Source organism: Vipera berus, assembly GCF_964194415.1.
Source record: "Vipera berus genome assembly, chromosome: 5".
NCBI classification, from domain to species: domain Eukaryota; kingdom Metazoa; phylum Chordata; class Lepidosauria; order Squamata; family Viperidae; genus Vipera; species Vipera berus.
In genome coordinates this window covers 4,799,989-4,819,767 of record NC_138207.1, presented here as the reverse complement: position 1 = coordinate 4,819,767, position 19,779 = coordinate 4,799,989, and the positions used below count along the sequence as shown (strand labels likewise).

The 19,779-nt window shown below is 45.9% G+C and overlaps 1 protein-coding gene across 2 annotated transcripts in view; it reads left to right on the top strand.

Moving 5' to 3' along the window:
• The window catches only part of LOC308669013 (solute carrier family 12 member 9-like), a 376,525-nt gene that overhangs the window by 341,173 nt on the left and 15,573 nt on the right, over nucleotides 1-19,779 (top strand). For both annotated transcript variants that reach the window (XM_081329437.1, XM_081329436.1), the window contains one exon: nucleotides 7,739-7,931. In XM_081329437.1, the coding sequence (XP_081185563.1) occupies nucleotides 7,739-7,931 (193 nt within the window). The remainder of the gene's footprint in view (nucleotides 1-7,738; nucleotides 7,932-19,779) is intronic.

The window sequence follows — 19,779 nt, the reverse complement described above, 5'->3', positions numbered from 1 at the left end:
TGCTATAAAGCCAGCTTTCACCTAATCTATACATGTACATTTGGTTTTTCTTGCCTAAGTGTAAGACTTTAGCTTCTGTACATTGAATTTCATTTTGTCAGATAGGGCCCAGTGTTCAAGTCTCTTGAGATCTGTCTGGATCTTGAGCCTATCATCTGCGGTGTCGGATATTCCTGCCAGCTTAGCGTCATCTGCAGATTTGATCGAGTTCCCCTTCTACTGCTTCATCTTTCTAAGTCATTGATGAAGATATTGAAGAGTTTACTGGGCCTAAGACGGAGCCTTGCGGTACCCCACTGCTTACTTCTCTCCAGGTGGATGTAGTACCATTGAGGACTCCTCGTTGAGTAGGGTTTGTCAGCCAGTTTCAAATCCATCTGGTGGCGATGCTGCCTATCCCACATTTTTCTAGCTTACCAAGAAGTGGGCTGTGGTCTACTTTGTCGAAGGCCTTTCTGAAGTCTGTTGTGTGTCTTATTATGTCCACAGCGTTTTTGCTGGCCTACCAATTTAATCACTTTAGCGAAGTAAGATTGCTTTGGCATGATCTGTTTTTAACAAACCCACGCTGGCTTTTAGTTATAACTTTATATGTGCCTAGATGTTCACAGAGCTGTTTTTTATTTTTTATTATCTTCTCCAGCACATTCCCAGGTATTGATGTTAGGCTGGTTGGTCTGTAATTTCCTGGGTCTGTTTCCCCCCCCCCCCTTTTCTGAAGATGGGAACTAAATCAGCTCTTTTTCCAATCTTATGGGTACTTCCCCGGTGCTCCAGGATTTTTGAAAGATGTGGTGCAGTGGTTCTGAGGTGACATTTGCCAGCTCCTTCAGAACTCTGGGATGTAATCCATTAGGTCCTGGTGACTTATATTAATCAAGAATATAAATATAAATATAAATTAATGTCTTGCTTAGCAACATAAATTTAGGGCTCAGTTTTTGGTCGTATGTCAAGGGCTACCTGTAGTTTAAATCCAGGTGGTTTTTTTTTAAATAATATTTTATTAATTTTCCAGTTTTCCAGTTTAAGTATTTAAAAAGCAACGTGGTGACTGGGTTAATCAATAGTTCGATAACAAAATCTCTAGTGCAAGTCTCAGGTTACAACATCAGATATTTCTTCTCTTTTTCCTTTAACATTTACTGTCTCGTATCCAAGCTAGAACAGTTCTAGTTATGTCAGCTCAGTGAAAACATCATTATCTTGTTCTGTTCCCTAAAAGTTAGCTATTTCCCACCATGTTAAACCATCCACTTAATAATACAATATCCCCTTTAATAATAGTTTAAATCCAGTTTGAAGGATGGATGGCTTAGTGCTAGTTGGGCGGTGGGGGGGGGGAGTGGGGGATAAGTTTCATACCTAGGAAATCTAAATCCTGTTCCAGCCAAAGAGAGGCCTTGTTGCATTTGCACAATATTTTATTTATTATTTATTATTTTATTTATTATATTTGTATACCGCCCTTCTCCTGAAGGACTCAGGGCGGTGAACAGGGCACATATAAAAATACAGAGTACAAAAATTAAAAAAGAATTAAATAAGAGCCCGAGCTAAAACAGTAGAATAATATAAAAATCCACAATAAAAACCCCAGCGCATCCCCCATCAGGCCAGGCCGGCTTGTTCAAATAGGTAGGTCTTCAGACCGCGTCGGAAGGAGCGAAGGTCAGGTGCCATCCGGAGCTCAGCCGGCAGCTGATTCCATAAATCTGGGGCGCCCACAGAGAAGGATCTCCCCCTGGGGGCCACCAGCCGACATTCTCTGACCGGTGGCACCCTGAGGAGTCCCTCTCTGTGGGAACGCACAGGGCGGAGGGAAGTTGACGCCGGCAGCAGGTGATCCCCAAGGTACTCCGGACCCATGCCATGTAGGGCCTTGAAAGCCATTACCAAAACCTTGAACCTCACCCGGAAGACAACTGGTAGCCAATGCAGCTCGCGGAGCAAAGGTGTAACATGGGAGTACCGGGAAACTCCCAAGACAACTCTCGCGGCTGCATTCTGTACCAGCTGGAGCCTCCGAGTAGTCTTCAAGGGAAGCCCCATGTAGAGAGCGTTGCAGTAGTCCAGACGAGAGGTCACGAGCGCATGAGTGACCGTACACAGGGCATCCCGGTCTAGATAGGGCCGCAACTGGCGTATCAGTGGATCGGCATAATTCTGCGCCAGTCATTTGCGAGCACCTTCGCTGTCTTGTAATCTTGTAGTTCTGCTAGTCACGGAGGGGGGCCCTAGTTAGGCGTGCAAATTCTCGGCGTCTTTTGATCCGTCTCGGAAATATGGTCGCATTCCATTCTGACGAGCGGGCAAGCTGTGCCGGTTGTAAGTGCGGAACACGGCACTTTTCTTCCCAGTGCCGTCGTATAACTTGCAACCGCCGCTAAATGAACTGTTGTAAGCCGAAGGACCGCTTGCACGTGCGAGAACCTTGACGCAAAGTCAGCCCCGCCCTGAATCCCGGCCGCGTGTCACGGCTTAACGCTTATCGATTATACACTTAAGCGCCGTTTTGTGTTTCTGACGCACCTCTTCTCCCCTCCCGGTTGGCGAGGGGGGGGGGGAGGGCGTACATTGCCAAGGTGCCCTCCTTCCCCCTCCCGCTCGGTGCCCTCCACTCGGGAAAAGCTGGTGAAAGGGGGTGGGCCGGAGCAAGCGAGCCACGAAGACAGACCCCAGCTCCTTTTTTAAATCTTCCTTCGCAATTGAGATAAGACAGCGGGTTAGATGAGAACAATTTAATTAAGTTGCCGAAAGGCCGCAGCGTGGGCCCTGCCTGACAATAAGCTGCCCCCTCGGCACAGGATTGATGGCCATTTTCCGCTCGTTGTCCCCCCCCCTCCTGCTCCCTTGCAACTGGAAATTAAAAGCCAGAATTGGAATTAAAAAACAAGCAAATTATTTCTGCGCCGTGTCCGGTTAGTGCCGGCGATGCCAGCCCTTCTTCTGAGATCACCCAGCTCCGTTTATTACAGAAGGATAATTGAGGCTTGTGTTCCAGTTGTTAGACAGATAAGCAACTTTTTTGGGGGGGTGGGTGGGGCGGGGGGAAGGAAACAGGTTCGGGATGAAAGAAAGAAGACACTCAAATCTATTTTGGAGCCGATCTTTCTCACTAGATCCGGCGTTCACCCGTACGTTTTCTCATTTGGTTCCTCCATCGGTCTAATATCCTGCATTGCAGTTGAGGCCAAAATCTCCACTGCCAAGCGAGGCAGTCGCTAAGCGGGTTTTGCCCCATTTTGCGACCTCACTTGCCGCCATTGTTAAGTGAACCACTGCGGTTGTTAAGTTGGGAAGACGGTTGTTAAGTCAGCCCGGCTTCCCCCGTTGACTTGGCTTGTCAGAAGGTCGCCAAAAAGGGGGATTCCCCTGAGCCCGGGGGGACGCTGCAACCGTCATAAGTGTGAGTCAGTCGCCAAGCGTCTGAATTTTTGATCACGTGACCGCGGGGATGCTGCCACGGGCGTTGAGTGTGAAAAGCGGTCACAGGTCACTTGCTGCGCTCCCGTTGTAACCTTGGTCGATGAATGAACTGTTGTAAGTCTGTTGTAAGCATCCTTCCCTCCGTTCAGCGTTCTTCCCTGTTTGTGGCTCGCCGTTCTGAACACACCTTTCTGCGGTTGTGCGGATGTCTTTAGTGCTGTTATACAAATGATGTGTACTCTGGCTTTGCAATCGGGGGGGTTGTGTCAGAGGAGTTGTGCTATTAAAAAGTGTCTTTCATCGGTTTCCTACCACTTTCTGTTGTGAGGTTTTTTTTGTGTTGGTTTTTTAATTCCATTTATATCCCGCCCTTCTCCGAAGACTCAGGGCGGCTTACAAGCTTAGCAGTAGCCTTCATTTCTATGTATATGCCTGCTTGTTAGGGCTTTCACACACACCCCAAGCGGCATTATTACAAAGTCAGCTTAATTGCCCCCAACAATCTGGGTCCTCATTTTACCTACCTCGGAAGGATGGAAGGCTGAGTCAACCTTGAGCCTGGTGGGATGCGAACCTGCACTAATTGCAGGCAGCTGGTGTTACTTAAGGAGGCATTAGCCCACTGCTCCACCAAGGCTCCTTGGTGGCATTTTGCTTAACAATATATTCGTTCCTTTGTCAGAAAGTTGTGTGCTTGTGTGTGTTGTTGTTGTTAGCTCTGAAGTCGTGTCCGACCCATCGCGACCCCATGGACAACGTTCCTCCAGGCCTTCCTGTCCTCTACCATCTTCTGGAGTCCATTTAAGCTCACGCCTACTGCTTCAGTGACTCCATCCAGCCACCTCATTCTCTGTCGTCCCCTTCTTCTCTTGCCCTCAATCTTTCCCAGCATTAGGCTCTTCTCCAGTGAGTCCTTCCTTCTCCTTAGGTGGCCAAAGGATTTGAGTTTTAGCTTCAGGATCTGGCCTTCTCAAGAGCAATCGGGGTTGATCTCCTCTAGGACTGACCGGTTTGATCGCCTCACAGTCCAAGGGACTCGCAGGAGTCTTCTTCAGCACCATAGTCCAAAGGACTCAATTCTTTGGCGCTCAACCTTTCTTACGGCCCAACTTTCACTGCCATACATCGCAACTGGGAAGACCACAGCCTTGTCTATACGCACTTTTGTTGGCAGGGTGACGTCTCTGCTTTTTAGTGTGTTGTCTAGATTTGCCATGACTTTCCTCCCCAGGAGCAAGCGTCTTTTAATTTCTTGGCTGCAGTCCCCGTCTGCGGTGATCTTGCGAGCCCAGGAAAATAAAATCTGTCACTATCTTTGCCAGCGATATTTTTACTGATTTGTTTTCATTCTGCCTTGATTATTTTTCCAAATAATTCAAGGCAGTGAACATATGCACCCCACCTTCCTCCTCTTATTTTCCCCACAACAACAATCCTGTGAGGTTGGCTGGGCTGTGAGAGAAGGCCTGGCCCAAAGTCACCCAACTGACTATCATGTCTTAAGATGGGACTTGAACTCCCCGTCTCCTGGTGATTGGCCCATGCCGCCCTGGAGGTTTCATGCCTAAATTGGGACTAGAACTCTTTGTCTCCTGGTGATTGGCCGAAAAATCACCTAGGTCCTAGTTGGCTTTCATGCCTAAGGCGGGACTAGAACTCCCTGTCAAATAGTGATTGGCCCATGTCACCCAGCCAGCTTCCAGGCCTAAGTTAGGACTAGAACTCCCCGTCTCCTGGCGATTGGTCCTAAGTCACCCAGTTGGCTTTCTTGCCCAAGGTGGGACTAGAACTCCCTGTCTCCTGGTGATTGGCCAAAAGTCACCGAGATGGCTTTCAGGCCTTGGGCGGGACTAGAACTCCCAGTGTCCTGGTGATTGACCCAACGTCACTCAGCTTTCATGCCTAAGGCGGGACTAGAACTCCCCGTCTCCTGGTGATTGGCCCAAAGTCACCCAGGCGGCTTTCATGCCTAAGGCGGGACTAGAACTCCCTGTCTCCTGCTGATTGGCCCATGCCACCCAGGAGGTTTCATGCCTAAGGTGAGACTAGAACTCCCTGTCTCCTGGTGATTGGCCCAAAGTCACCCAGGCAGCTTTCATGCCTAAGGCGGGACTAGAACTCCCTGTCTCCTGGTGATTTACCCATGCCACCCAGGAGGTTTCATGCCTAAGGTGAGACTACAACTCCTTGTCTCCTGGTGATTGGCCCAAAATCACCCAGTTTGCTTTCAGGCCTAAGTCAGGACTAGAACTCACCGTCTCTTGCTTTTTTAACCTGGTGCCTTCACCACCAGACCGAACCGGCTCTCCCTAAGATGACATCTCTCTGTTTCCTATCACTGTATCCTCAACCTGAGTTGAGCAGCTTCCGATCAATTTTTGCAAAAATTCCCAACTGCAAAATTCCAGGCTTCTCCAGGGCGTTATGGATTTGGCAGGGAAAGAAAGCGAAGTCCGTGATAAAAAGATTTTTTTTTCCCCCTCCTGCGGCCCATTCATTCATTTTGGATGCACAGAGTAGCCTGGGGAAACCAGTTTTGAAATCCCTTTTCAGCACAAGTACTTTCTGGTTAGAGATGAGCGTGCCGCACGCCCTTAATCGTTCCACTGGGGGAAAGTTATGTATTTTGTATTCATTGCCTTGAAAGATTATTAACCGACTTCAAGTCTTCTGGGGACGCTGCAGGTTGAAGCCTAAATAAAGACTATTATTTCCTGTAACCCGGCTTGGAATTCCAGCCCAGACAGATTTTGGTTGTTAATGATCTGCCCAGTGCCCCAGCCACAAGATGTCTGGGGTGGGTGGGGGGACGTGGCGTGTCCCGTGCCGTCATAAAATTTCAAAGTTTTAAAGCCTGTGCTATCCTACAGGTAGTCCTCAACGTACGACCACTCAGGGGGTGGCAAGAAAGGTCATGAAGTGGGGCAAAACTCACTTAACAACTGTCTTGCTTAGCGGTGGAAATGGTGGGCTTTATTGTGGTCGTAAGTCGAGGACTACCTGTAGCAGTCTTCCAGTGCTTCAGCGGTTGCCCCAGAGAACAGAGGGTTGACCTATCACCTGAAGGCAGGACAGGAAGCAACGGATGGAAACTAGTCAAGGAGAGAAGCAACCTGGAACTAAGGAGGAATTTTCTGATAGTTAGAACAATTAATCGGTGGAACAGCTGAATAGAGTAGAGTAGAGTAGAGTAGAGTAGAGTAGAGTAGAGTAGAGTAGAATAAGAAATGGAATTAGAATAGAATAGAATAAGAAATGAAATTAGAATAGAATAGAACAGAACAGAACAGAACAGAACAGAATAGAATAGAATAGAATAGAATAGAATAAGAAATGGAATTAGAAATAGAATGGAATAGAATAGAATAGAATAGAATAGAATAGAATAGAATAGAATAGAATAGAATAGAATAGAATAGAATAGAATAGAATAGAATAGAATAGAATAGAATAAATAAGAAATGGAATTAGAATAGAATAGAAATAGAAATAGAAATAGAATATAGAAAAGGAATAGAATGGAATGGAACAGAACAGAATAGAATAAGAAATGGAATTAGAAATAGAATAGAATAGAATAGAATAGAATAGAATAGAATAAATAAGAAATGGAATTAGAATAGAATAGAAATAGAAATAGAAATAGAATATAGAAAAGGAATAGAATGGAATGGAACAGAACAGAATAGAATAAGAAATGGAATTAGAAATAGAATAGAATAGAATAGAATAGAATAGAATAGAATAGAATAGAATAGAATAGAATAGAATAGAATAGAATAGAATAGAATAGAATAGAATAGAATAGAATAGAATAGAATAGAATAGAATAGAGAAATGGAACAGAACAGAACAGAATAGAATAGTATAGAGCTGGAAGGGACCTTGGAGGTCTTCTAGTCCAGCCCCCTGCTCGAGCAGGAGGACTGTCCTATACCATCTCAGACAGATGATTCCAGAAGTTGTGGGTGCTCCATCACTGGAGGTTTTTAAGAAGAGACTGGACAGCCACCTGTCTGAAATGGTCTAGGGTCTCCTGCTTTTGCAGGGGGCTGGACTAGAAGACCTCCGAGGTCCCTTCTCCCTGTTAGCCTACACGTCTAAGGGGTGCCTTCAGGAGACGGATGAAGCTGGTTGTGTGAATGCAGCTTTTGTGTGGAACTGCAACTCTCATCTGCTCCTCCTCCTGGGGTCTTGGGAGCTGTAGTTCAGGACCTTGGCATTCCCCCTCCCTTGCCCCCCAAAACAGAGCATCTCTTCCCAGAGATATTCCAGGGGTCATCACCTGTTACCTGCTCTCCTTCCCCAGGCCCACCTTCAAGTATTTCACCTGGCACACCTGCGTGCTGGGCATTGCCGGATGTCTCGTGATGGTGTTCCTCATCAGTCCCATCTACGCTTCGGCCAGCGTGGCCTTCATGGTCGTCCTGCTGGTGTCCATCCATTACCTTTCTCCCAGCAGCAGCTGGGGCTACATCAGCCAAGCTCTGATCTTCCACCAGGTAAGGACCATTCCATCGGGGAGTGTCTGTTCTCAGTCATTCTGGGTCGTAGTTGTCCCAAAGGTGCTTTTTTTCACGAGGCCACGGGACGTTTTTTGTTTTTTCTTTGAAGACCTTTCGCTTCTTGTCCCAGAAGCTTCCTTCAGCTCTGACTGAATGGTGGGGAATGGAAGGATTTATACTCCTTGCAGACAGCCGGTGCTTTGCCTTCTTTTAGAGAGGAGTTGAGGCCACTTGGAGAGTTATCTGTGTCTTCAGGGTCACCTGAGTGGTGCAAATGGGCGTGGAGCCTTCTTGGAACCTCTGAAAGGACCGTGTTGTAGATTGGAGATAGATGGTATCATATCCGTCCTCTCTGTTGAGAGAGGGTTCTTCAATTTTGACATAGATGACCTCCAGGTGGTCTCAATGACCCTCTAAAAGAATGCAAATGACCAGCCGCCTGCAAGGAATATAAAGAAGCAAGGAAGCTTCTTCAGCTCTGACTGAATGGTGGGGAATGGAAGGAATTATACTCCTTGCAGACGGCTGGTCGTTTGCCTTCTTTTAGAGGGTCGTTGAGGCCACCTGGAGGCTTATTTGTGTCCTCGGGGTCATCTGAGCGGTGCAAACGGGTGTGGAGCCTTCTTGGAACCACTGAAAGGATCGTGTTGTAGACTAGAGATAGATGATGTCACTACTCAGGTGACCCTGTTGTATCCCTCCCCTTCTCTTGAGGGAGGGCTGTTCAGTTTTGACAGAGATGGCCTCCAGGTGGCCTCAAGGACTCCAAGAGAAGGCAAATGAGCAGCTGTCTGCAAGGAGTATAAATCCTTCCATTCCCCACCATCCAGTCAGAGCTGAAGAAGCTGCTTGGATGAGAAGCGAAACGTCTTCAAAGCAAAACAAGGAGATTCCAGTTGCCTTGCGAAAAAAGCATCTTTGGGACACTCTACTGGAGACCAGTATTTTATTTTCCTGGGCTCCAAGATCACTGCAGATGGGGACTGCAGCCAAGAAATTAAAAGACGCTTGCTCCTGGGGAGGAAAGCCATGGCAAATCTAGACAGCACACTAAAAAGCAGAGACGTCACCCTGTCAACAAAAGTGCGTATAGTCAAGGCTGTGGTCTTCCCAGTTGCAATGTATGGCAGTGAAAGTTGGACCATAAAAAAGGCCGAGCGCCAAAGAATTGAGAAACACATTTTTAAAGGGTTGGGTATTGCCAATAAACTTGTGCGTCCTTTTCCTGCACTATTCTATGGGCGCCCCGAACTCAGACGGGGAAAGGTTTTCAATTCCCCACCATAAACAGCGCATTTTTGCTGGACTTGAGCGACATAGGGCACTCAACAGTCACCAGTAAGCAAAGGGAAAAATCAAGGAACATTATTGCTATTCAGAGGCTGCAATATTGTGCCGGTTGAAACCATGGCTGGACCCATTACTGTATACCAGGGGTCTTCAAACTTGGCCCTTTGATGACTTGTGGACTTCAACTCCCCAAATTCCTCAGCCAGAGGAATTCTGGGAGTTGAAGTCCACAAGTCATCAAAGGGCCAAGTTTGAAGACCCCTGCTGCATACGATTGTTTTTTTCATTTCTGTAAGTTGCTTTTCTGTGGCTTAAACGGCAACCGGGAGATTTCTCTCCTGCACTTATAATGCTGTGAAGAAAGGTCTAGCACACTAGCCATAGCCAACTCGCTGCGGTTAACACGCCACGGGACAAGAGTTATATTAATATCAGAGAAATGGTGGAATAGGATCACATTAAAGAAAGGATGCCAAAGGAGGGAGCGAATTTAAATTACAACATTTTTAAAATTATTTTAAATAAATTGAATTGTATTCTTGAATGGTCCCACAGTGAGTTTGCCCTGGCAAGTTAGCCGTGGCGAGTTGTCAAGTTCCGTGCGAAGAATATTGGTAGCTGCTTTTTTGATCTTTTCCCCCTTTTCTTGCACATTTAGCTTTTTCTCTGATTTCTTCCTTTTTTTCTTTCTTTCTTAGTTTATAGTAGTTTGTGTTAGCTATTATATTTCTTTTTAAAAAGTTTTAAGAGATAGGATAGGATAGGATAGGATAGGATAGGATAGGATAGGATAGGATAGATAGTGAATAGATAAAGGGATACAAGGATGGAGAGAGAAAGGAAAGAAAGAGAAAGAAAGAAAGAAAGAAAGAAAGAGAAAGAAAAGAAAGAAAGAAAGAAAGAAAGAGAAAGGAATAGATAAAGGAATAGGTAGAGAGATATATGGATGGAGAGAAAGAAAGATAATAGAGAAAGGAATGAATGGCTGGATGGATGAATGAATAGAAGGATACATGGATGGAGAGAGAAAGAGGAATAGATAAAGGAATAGAAGGATATATGGATGGATAAAGAGGGAGAGATGATAGAGGGAAAGAGATAGATAGATAGATAGATAGATAGATAGATAGATAGATAGATAGATAGATAGATAGATAGATAGATATTTTTTTAAAATCTTCTGCCAAGACATCTGACTCCTTCCGTTTCTTTTTGCCATCTCCTAATTAAGATGCCTCTGTTTGACGTCAGTTTTTCTCCAGCCTATGGGGGTTGTTCCTCTTGATATGTCAAGCAGTTTCTTGCCTATCTCACTGCCCATCGACCCACCATTTTAGTTCGGCCTTTTGGGTGTTTTTAATTTGCCTTCTGGGACTGGGCAGCCATTTGGGGCCCGAAGCCTTTTCTCTCCGAAGCTAGAGATCAGCTAACTCAAGGAGAGCACAGCGTTTCTTCCTGGACTGTGGATGATTCCATATCCGGACAGGAATTCCTCAGATATTTCTAAAGGTGCTTTTTCCAGCCGCCGTCCGTCATCTGTCTTCTGTATTATTCTTGCCCCCACCCCCCTGGCTGGGGAATTCTGGGAGTTGACGTCCACCTGTCTTCAAGCTGTCAAGGTTGAGAAGCACTGTTCCAGACAGATGAGCTGGTCGAAATGGTGGTGTCATGGTTCTGACAGATGAAACTCTTCAAAGAACTTCGAGGCATTGTTTACCTCAAAGAATCTTTATTTGAGTAGCATGGCATCGGCACTTACATAATCGAAGCCAAAAATGGAGTTCCCCTCCCCCCCAGCACCTAGTATCAAAGCGCAATTCCCTCCTCCAATTAACAGTCACAAATCACATTCCCCAATTAGCTTGAAGCGAGGGCTTCCTCTCCAGCCCGCCAATTCTTTATCAGCTCAGGGCTCAGTCACCTTGATTCTCACGCTAAGTTTAGTGTTGCTATGTCTAGCTAGACTCTCATTCACATTCCCCCCCCTCGCCCAGCATCATCTAATTCTAAAAGCGAAAGGGGGAAAAATGGCTACATTTCCATCTGTTGTCAAAGCAAAAACATCCGACGTTCGCAGCGTTGACACATTCGCTTAGTAAGTTACGACGGCATTGAAAAAAGTGACTTAGGACCCTTTTCCCCACGACCGTTGCATGTGGTCACGTGATCGAAGTGTGGAGGCTCGGCAAGTGACTCGCATTTACGACAGTCGCAGCATCCCTCCGGGTCCCGTGATCCCCTTCTGCGACCTTCAGACAAGCAAAGTCAATGGGGGAAGCCAGATTCATTTAACAACGGTGTGACCAATTGAACAGCTGCAGGGATTCACTTAACAATGGTGGCAAGGAAGGTCATAACACGGGATCAGACTGACTTAACAGCTGTCTCGCTTAGCAATAGAAATTGTGGTCATAGGTCCAGGACTACCTGTAATGACACCAGGTTGAACATCCAGCATGCAAATTCACAGTGGAGACCTCTTAACTAGTGGGAAGCGTCCACTGTTGAGCAAGCGGTCCAGAAGCCGCCATCTTTTTTTTTTATTAAAGAGTTTTACAAAAACAAAATTTTACAATATATCCCCAAATCCCTCCCACCCCAAACCCCCCCACTTCCCGCCCCACTTCCCAGAGCTAAATACAGGATTATAGTTACAATAATCATATTCTAAATAAAAAAAAGTTATGCATAATATACAATTAACCAAATTCATAATGCGCTTTAACTCTCTTTTAACATAACTACAAACAACGTACCAATAACAATATCCCACTAAAATCTACTCATAAGCTAAATGATACTTTTTAGTCCCATATTTGTTTTGAATATAATTTATCCACCTCCTCCAAACTGAAATATATCTTTCCTGTGAATGATCCTTTAGATAAGCAGAAATCTTAGACATTTCTGCAAGATTCGAAACTTTAAACACCCATTCTTCTATAGTGGGCAAACTATCCTTCTTCCAATATTGTCCCACCAGTAACCTTGCTGCTGTTATCATGTTCAACATCAAGTTAGTTTCTTTAACATCACAATCTACAACAATGCCCAATAAAAACAATTGCGGGGAAAACTTTATCTTTCTCTTAAAAATCTTTTGAATGTTCCACCAAATTTTAATCCAAAAAGCTTTTATATTTCTACAAGTCCACCACATGTGAAAATAGGTATCTTCTAAACTACCACACCTCCAACATTTAGACTGTAGATTAGGATACATGTTGGACAGCTTCTTGGGATCCAGACAGAAGCCGCCATCTTGACGTTTTTGTCCACCCTGCAGTAACCTGTGCTGGCCAAAGAGGAAACAAACATATTTTTAATCCCATTTATATCCCGCCCTTCTCCGAAGACTCAGGGCGGCTTACAATCTAAGCACAAATCAAATGTGCTTAGCAATATGAGTTATCTAGTTATCTAGTCCAACCCCCTGCTCAGGCAGGAAACCCTCTACCATTTCAGACAGTCTCTTCTTAAAAACCTCCAGTGTTGGAGTAGCTACAACTTCTGGAGGCAAGTAGTTCCACCGGTTAATTGTTCTCGCTGTTAGGAAATTCTTCTTTATTTCTAGGTTGCTTCTCTCCTTCATTACTTTCCATCTGCTGCTTCTTGTCCTGCCTTCGGGTGCTTTGGAGAAGAGCTTGACTCCCTCTTCTTTGGGGCAGCCCTTGAGATATTGGAAGACTGCTATCATGTCTCCCCTCGTCCTTCTCTTCGTTAAAGTAGACATACCCAGTTCTTGCAACCGTTCCTTATATGTTTTAGCCTCCAGTCCCCTGATCATCTTTGCTGCTCTTCTCTGTACTCTTTCCAGAGTCTCAACATCTTTTTTACATCGTGGTGACCAAAACTGGATGCCGTATTCCAAGTGTGGCCTTTCCAAGGCCTCGTAAAGCGGTATTAACCCTTCACGTGACCTTGATTCTATCCCTCTGTTAATGCAGCCCAGCACTGTGTTGGCTTTTTTGGCAGCTGCAGCACACGGCTGGCTCATGTTTAAGTGATGGTTCACTAGGACTCAGAGATTCCTCTCACAGTCACTACTATTGAGCAAGGTACCCCCCCTATACCCGTGGTGGCGAACCTATGGCACGCGTGCCACAGGCGGCACGCAGAGCCTGTCCGTGGGCACGTGCGCCATTGCCCCAGTCCTAGGCCTTCAGCTGGGTTTTATAAAACCTTTTCACTTTAGGCCTCGGCTGCCGTGTGCAAAAAAAAAAAAAGGTTCAATCAATCAATTTCAACTTCTCACGGGGAAAAAAAGATCTCGCAAAGTCGAAATCGATTGATTGAACTTTTTAGTCTCACCCAGTCTGCTGTTACTACTGCAGCCACGCCCACCTAATGGGCCACGCCCACCCAATGGGCCATGCCCACCCAGCACCCAATGATACATAAGTGGGTTTCGGGTTGCAGTTTGGGCACTCGGTCTCTAAAAGGTTCGCCATCACTGCCCTGTACTATACCTGCGCATTTGGTTGTTCTTGCCTAAATGTAGAACCTTACTTTTTTCACCGTTGGATTTCATTTGGTTAGGAGGAGGAGGTTTCACCATCTCCATCCACTTGGCCCCTCGCCCCTCCAGTTGCTCAATTGCCAATGCCGGAGCAGGTGGTCATCCTTATTAATTTTTCCGATATAATAACAACATTCCGAATTTGGATCTGCTTCCTGCACTGGGGTCTCTTCTGTTTCTGCATCACCCTTTGAGCAGCCGGCTCGCCCTTCCAGCTGGTGTGATCCCCGCCTTCCGCCTTTCCCCGGGAACCGTGCCCAGCTCCTGCAAACTGGGCCTGTTGCCCAGGGCCAGCCTTTTAATTTGGGTGTCATAAAACCGACATTTAAAAGCTCTAGTTAGGGGTTTAATGGAAGAGTCTTATTAGCCAGCTGCTGTTTCCCTGCACTGGCTGGCAAAGCCAGAGCTCTCCTGGGGGCAGATCAGATTGTTTGATCAGACATTTTGCCTGGCATTTGGCTATCAATGCCAGGCCGTCCATTCCGGGCATCTTGTGAAGGGCCTCATTATTAGAGGCCTTGTGGGTTAAGCTCTCTTGCCCTTAACACAGGGCAAAGCCGCCATGGAGGATAGGTAGGTAGGTAGAGAGAGAGAGAGAGAGAGAGAGAGAGAGAGATGAGATGAGATGAGATAGATAGATAGATAGATAGATAGATAGATAGATAGATAGATAGATAGATAGATAGATAGATAGATAGATATGGACGTACAGATGTACAGATAGATGGACGGATGGATAGATAGATATGATAGATTGTGAGATAGAGATAGATAATATATACAGAAATGATAGCTAGATAGCTAGATCGAGATAGATAGATAGATAGATAGATATGATAGATGATGAAATAGAGATAGATAATAGATACAGATAGAAATGATAGCTAGATAGATCAAGATAGATAGATAGATAGATAGATAGATAGATAGATAGATAGATAGATAGATAGATAGATAGAGATAGATAGATAGATAGATAGATAGATAGATAGATAGATAGATAGATAGATAGATAGATAGATAGATAGCTTTATTGTCATTTTTACTGTGGGCACAATGGCACACATTAAAAATTAAATTTAGTTGCTCTCAAAGTGTACACCTACATAACACACGTTTAAACACACTATATACAACATACGTGTAGAGTAGACCTACATCCTTTACATATAAGTGACATATAAATATTAATCACTGTCCATCTTGAATACATAGCGGAAGGAGGAAGCTTGAGAGTTCACAAGGTTGATACTATGAGGCAATATATAGCTGGTCCTCAACTTACGGCCCCAACTGAGCCCCAAATTTCTCTTGCTAAGTGAGAAAATTGTTAAGCGAGTTTATCCCCGTTTTACGACCTGTCTTGCCACGATGCTTAAGCAAATCCTTGCAGTTGTTAAGTTAGGAACACGGTTGTTAAGTGACTCTGGCTTCTCCCTTGGCTTTGCTCGTCAGAAGGTGGCAAAGGGGGAAATCACAAGACCTTAGGACGTGGCCACGGTCATAAATATGAGTCAATTGCCAAGCGTCTGAATTTTGATCATGTAATCATGGGGTCGTTGCAACAACCCTGTCAAAAATAGTCACAAGTTGCTTTTTTCAGTGTCATTTAGCGAGTGGCTACTAAACGAACTGTTGCAACTTGAGGACTACCTATAGATCGGTGTTTCTCAAACTGGGAACTTTAAAGTGTGTGGACTTCAATCTCCAGACTCCCCCACCAGACTTTTTCCTTCTTCTTCTGGCACGTACCTCTCACAGGAGGTCACACCAGACAATTTTGATTGCTTTCGCAGACACAACACATTATGAGCTTCCCTCCCTCTCAGCGCTAAACTATGCCCAGAGTTGCTGTCTTGTGCATCGCGTTCCCACTTCTGACTAAGGAAACGGCAGGCTCATAACTGCAAGCACAGCAGCTTTTTAAAGCAGCCCTGTCAATCAATCCCAGAGAGAAGACACGGCTGCTTTCAAGGGTCAGAGATCAGAGCCACGTTTATACCCTCCGGAGGGTCTTTTTGGGAGCATCAGATGCCCAAAATATTTGGAGCATCATGGAGAGACATCCAGAGCAGTGGAAAGTCCTATTGCACAAGTCCCATTGCAACAACCCAGAGCCACACAACCAGAGTGCCACCTTCATTCCAAACAAAGTCACAAAAGAAATTCCCAGGGTAATGATTTAAAGGCCAACCAGCTGATGTAATGTAAGGCCGGATGATGCAATGATAAGAATGACTCAGCAGGTTCTGTGTCTGTGTCTCTTTAAGAGCAAGCAGGGTCTGTGTTCCTTTAAGAGCCTGAGTATAAAAGCTGGACTCTCTCTCTCTCTCTCTCTCTCTCTCTCTCTCTCTCTCTCTCTCTCTCTCTCTCTCTCTCTCTCTCTCTCTCTCTCTCTCTCTCTCTCTCTCTCTCTCTCTCTCTCTCTCTCTCTCTCTCTCTCTCTCTCTCTCTCCCGTTTCCTGTTGTAACTGTATTACCATGTGTATGTAATTTGTTCCTAGTGTATATGGTAGACAGTGTAATATAAACCACCATTTAATATAGACCACTGTTTACTGTATTTACTCCTGAGTTACCTCAGCGCAGTAAGACTGTGCACGCTCTACAGAAATGAAATTTCTGCTATTTAACAGAATACCAGAGTTGGAAGGGACCTTGGAGGTCTTCTAGTCCAACTCTCTGCTCAAGCAGGAGACCCTATGTACCATTTCAGACAAAGAGCTGTCCAATCTGTTCCTAAAAACCTCCAGTATTGGAGCATCCACAACTTCTGGAGGCAGGTTGTTCCACTGGTTAATTGTTCTCACTGTCAGCAAGTTTCTCCTTAGTTCTAGGTTGCTTCTCTCCTTGATTAGCTTCCATCCATTGCTTCTTCTTCTGCCTTGAGGCGCTTTGGAGAATAGCTTGACTCCCTCTTCTTTGGGGCAGCCCCTCAAATATTGGAACGCTTCTGTCATGTGCCCTCTAGTCCTTCTCTTCATTAAACTAAACCAGGGGTCTGCAACCTTGACAACTGTAAGACTTGTGGACTTCGGCTCCCAGAATTGCTCAGCCAGCATCCTGGGAGCTGAAGTCCTCAAGTCTTAAAGTTGTCAAGGTTGCAGATCCCTGAACTAGGCAAACACAATTCTGCAACCGTTCCATTGATATGTTTTAGCCTCCAGTCCCCTGATCCTCTTTGCTGCTCTTCTCTGCACTCTTTCCAGAGTCTCAACAGTCTTTTTTCTAGCGTGGTGACCAAAACTGGAGGCAGTCTTCCAAGTGTGCCCCCCTCCACTCTTCTAAATGTATTAGTTGGAGCCCTATTTAAAACTCCACCAACCCCCCCCCCTCCACGGACCTCCAAGTGGCCGTAGCCAGAGCCCTATCTGCACAAGAGGTCACTTTGTGGATCGGGAGTGGGAGTTTTCCCAACAAGATGGAAAAAGAGGCCCAGAGCAGGCGGAGAGCAGCAAATCTCGCAAATGCCACTTGGGGATTTCTCTCTTTTTAATATCTTTAGCTCCTGGCAGTGACGGGACCGGGACGAGAGGCAGTGACAGATTGCAGGCAATCAAGAGCTGAGACCCGGGGCGGGTGGAACGATTGCAGTAACCTGAGATTCTCTGCCGAGCTTCAAGGGGAATAAATCTAGGGAATAACGGTTTACTTAGCCAGGGTGATGTGACCTGACGGAGGCTGATGAAATACAGTTGTTGCCGGTAGTGAAGACAAATGTTAGCAGACCAAAAAAAAAAACCACAAAAAAACGACAAAACCCGTAAATGTGTGAGTGAACCCTGAGATTCCTTTTGCACTGACTTGGCAGGGCTCAGAGCGCGTGGAGATCAATCCATCAGAATAGAGCTGGAAGGGACGTCGGAGGTCTTCTAGTCTAACCCCCTGCTCAAGCAGGGGACCCTATGCCATTTCAGACAAATGGCTGTCTAGTCTCTTCTTAAAAACCTCCAGTGATGGAGCACCCACAACCTCTGGTGACAAGCTGTTCCACTAGTAGTTAATTGTCCTCCGTGTCAGGAAGTTTCTCCTTAGTTCCAGGTTGCTTCTCTCTTTGCTTAGTTTCCAACCCTCGTTTCTTTTTCCTGCCCTCAGGTGCTTTGGAGAATAATGTGACCCCTTCTTCTTTGGGGCAGCCCCTCAGATACAGGAACACTGCTATCATGTCCCGTCCCCCCAGTCCTTCTTTTCTCTAGACTGGCCAAACCCAAGTCCCACAGCTGTACTTCGTATGTTTTAGCCCTTCAGGCCTTTGCTCATTGTAGTTGCTCCTCTCCATACTTCTTCCAAAGTCTCGACATCTTTTTTTGTAATGTGGTGACCAAAACTGGATGCAGGATTCCAGGTGTGGCTTTACTAAGGCTTTATAAAGGAGGGGGTTGGACTAGATGCCCTCCATGGTCCCTTCCAACTTGATTATTATTAATTATTATTGAAGCGGTACTAATACTTCACGAGATTTTGATTCTATGCCTCTGTTTATACAACCTAGGATTGTATTAGCTTTTTTGTTCCTGCCGCACACACACACACCAACCCAGACACAGATCTTTACACACACACACACACACACACAGAGAGAGAGAGAGAGAGAGAGAGAGAGAGAGAGAGAGAGAGAGAGAGAGAGAGAGAGAGAGAGAGAGAGAGCAAAGGAGGTCGTATCTGGAGCTCTGCAGAAAGGAAAGAGAAATTATGGCCAATTTTGATTTTGAGAGCTTGAGGCCTACCCAAGGTTGGTGAAGCAGAAGCCCAAGGCCAGGCGTAGGCAACCTTGGCTCTTTTATGACTCGTGGACTTCAACTCCCAGAATTCCTGAGCTAGCATAACTCAGCTTGGAAACCTCTCCCTTTTCCCTCAGTGTGGCTGGCTCAGGAATTCTGGGAGTGGAAGTCCAGGAGTCATAAAGTAGCCTAGGTCAGGGGTAGGCAACCTTGGCTCTTTAATGACTCGTGGACTTCAACTCCCAGAATTCCTGAGCTAGCATGACTCAGCTTGGAAACCTCTCCCTTTTCCCTCAGTGTGGCTGGCTCAGGAATTCTGGGAGTTGAAGTCCACAAGTCATAAAAGAGCCAAGGTTGCCAGTAAGATTTGTGGACTGGAACTCCCAGAATTCCTGAGCCAGCCATGCTGAGGGGAAAGGGAGAGGTTTCCAAGCTGAGCTATAGCTGGCTCAAGAATTCTGGGAGTTGAAGTCCAGGAGTCATAAAAGAGCCAAGTTTGCCTACCCCTGGTCTAGTAAGATTTGTGGACTTCAACTCCCAGAATTCCTGAGCCAGCCATGCTGAGGGGAAAGGGAGAAGTTTCCAAGCTGAGCCATGCTGGCTCAGGAATTCTGGGAGTTGAAGTCCAGGAGTCATAAAAGAGCCAGGTTTGCCTACCCCTGCCCAAGGCCATCAGCTGGCTCCATATTTTTTATCCCAAGGCAGTTCATTCCTAGGATTTCTCCAATTTTCTCCAATTTACGACCACAGCGGAGGCCCAGATTTCTATTGCTAATCGAGATAGTTGCTCAATTTTGCTCCATTTTTACAACCTGTCTTGCCCCGGCGGTTAAGCAAATTGCTGCCGCTGTTAAGTTAGTCCCACGGTCGTTCAGTGAATCTGGCGTCTCCGGTGACTTTGTTTGGCGGAAGGTCGCAAAAAGGGGATCGCGTGACCCAGGGGGGGACACTGCGACCATCATAAATACGAGTCAGTTGCCAAGCGTTCGAATTCTGATCAGGTGAACCACGGGGAAAGAAAGAGAGAGAGAGAGAGAGAGAAAGAAAAGAAAAAGGAAGGAAGGAAGGAAGGAAGGAAGGAAGGAAGGAAGGAAGGAAGGAAGGAAGGAAGGAAGGAAGGAAGGAAGTTGTAAGTGTCAAAAGCGGCCCTGAGTCGCCTTTCTCAGTGCCGTCGTAACTTTGAACGGTTGCTAAATGAACTGTTGTAAGTCAAGGATGACCTGCAGCTAAATTTCCATGACCTGGAGAACTAAAGCTGAGGCTGGTTCTGTACTCCTGCTCTGAAGGACTAGTAGTTAAATAGGGTGGAGGGGGG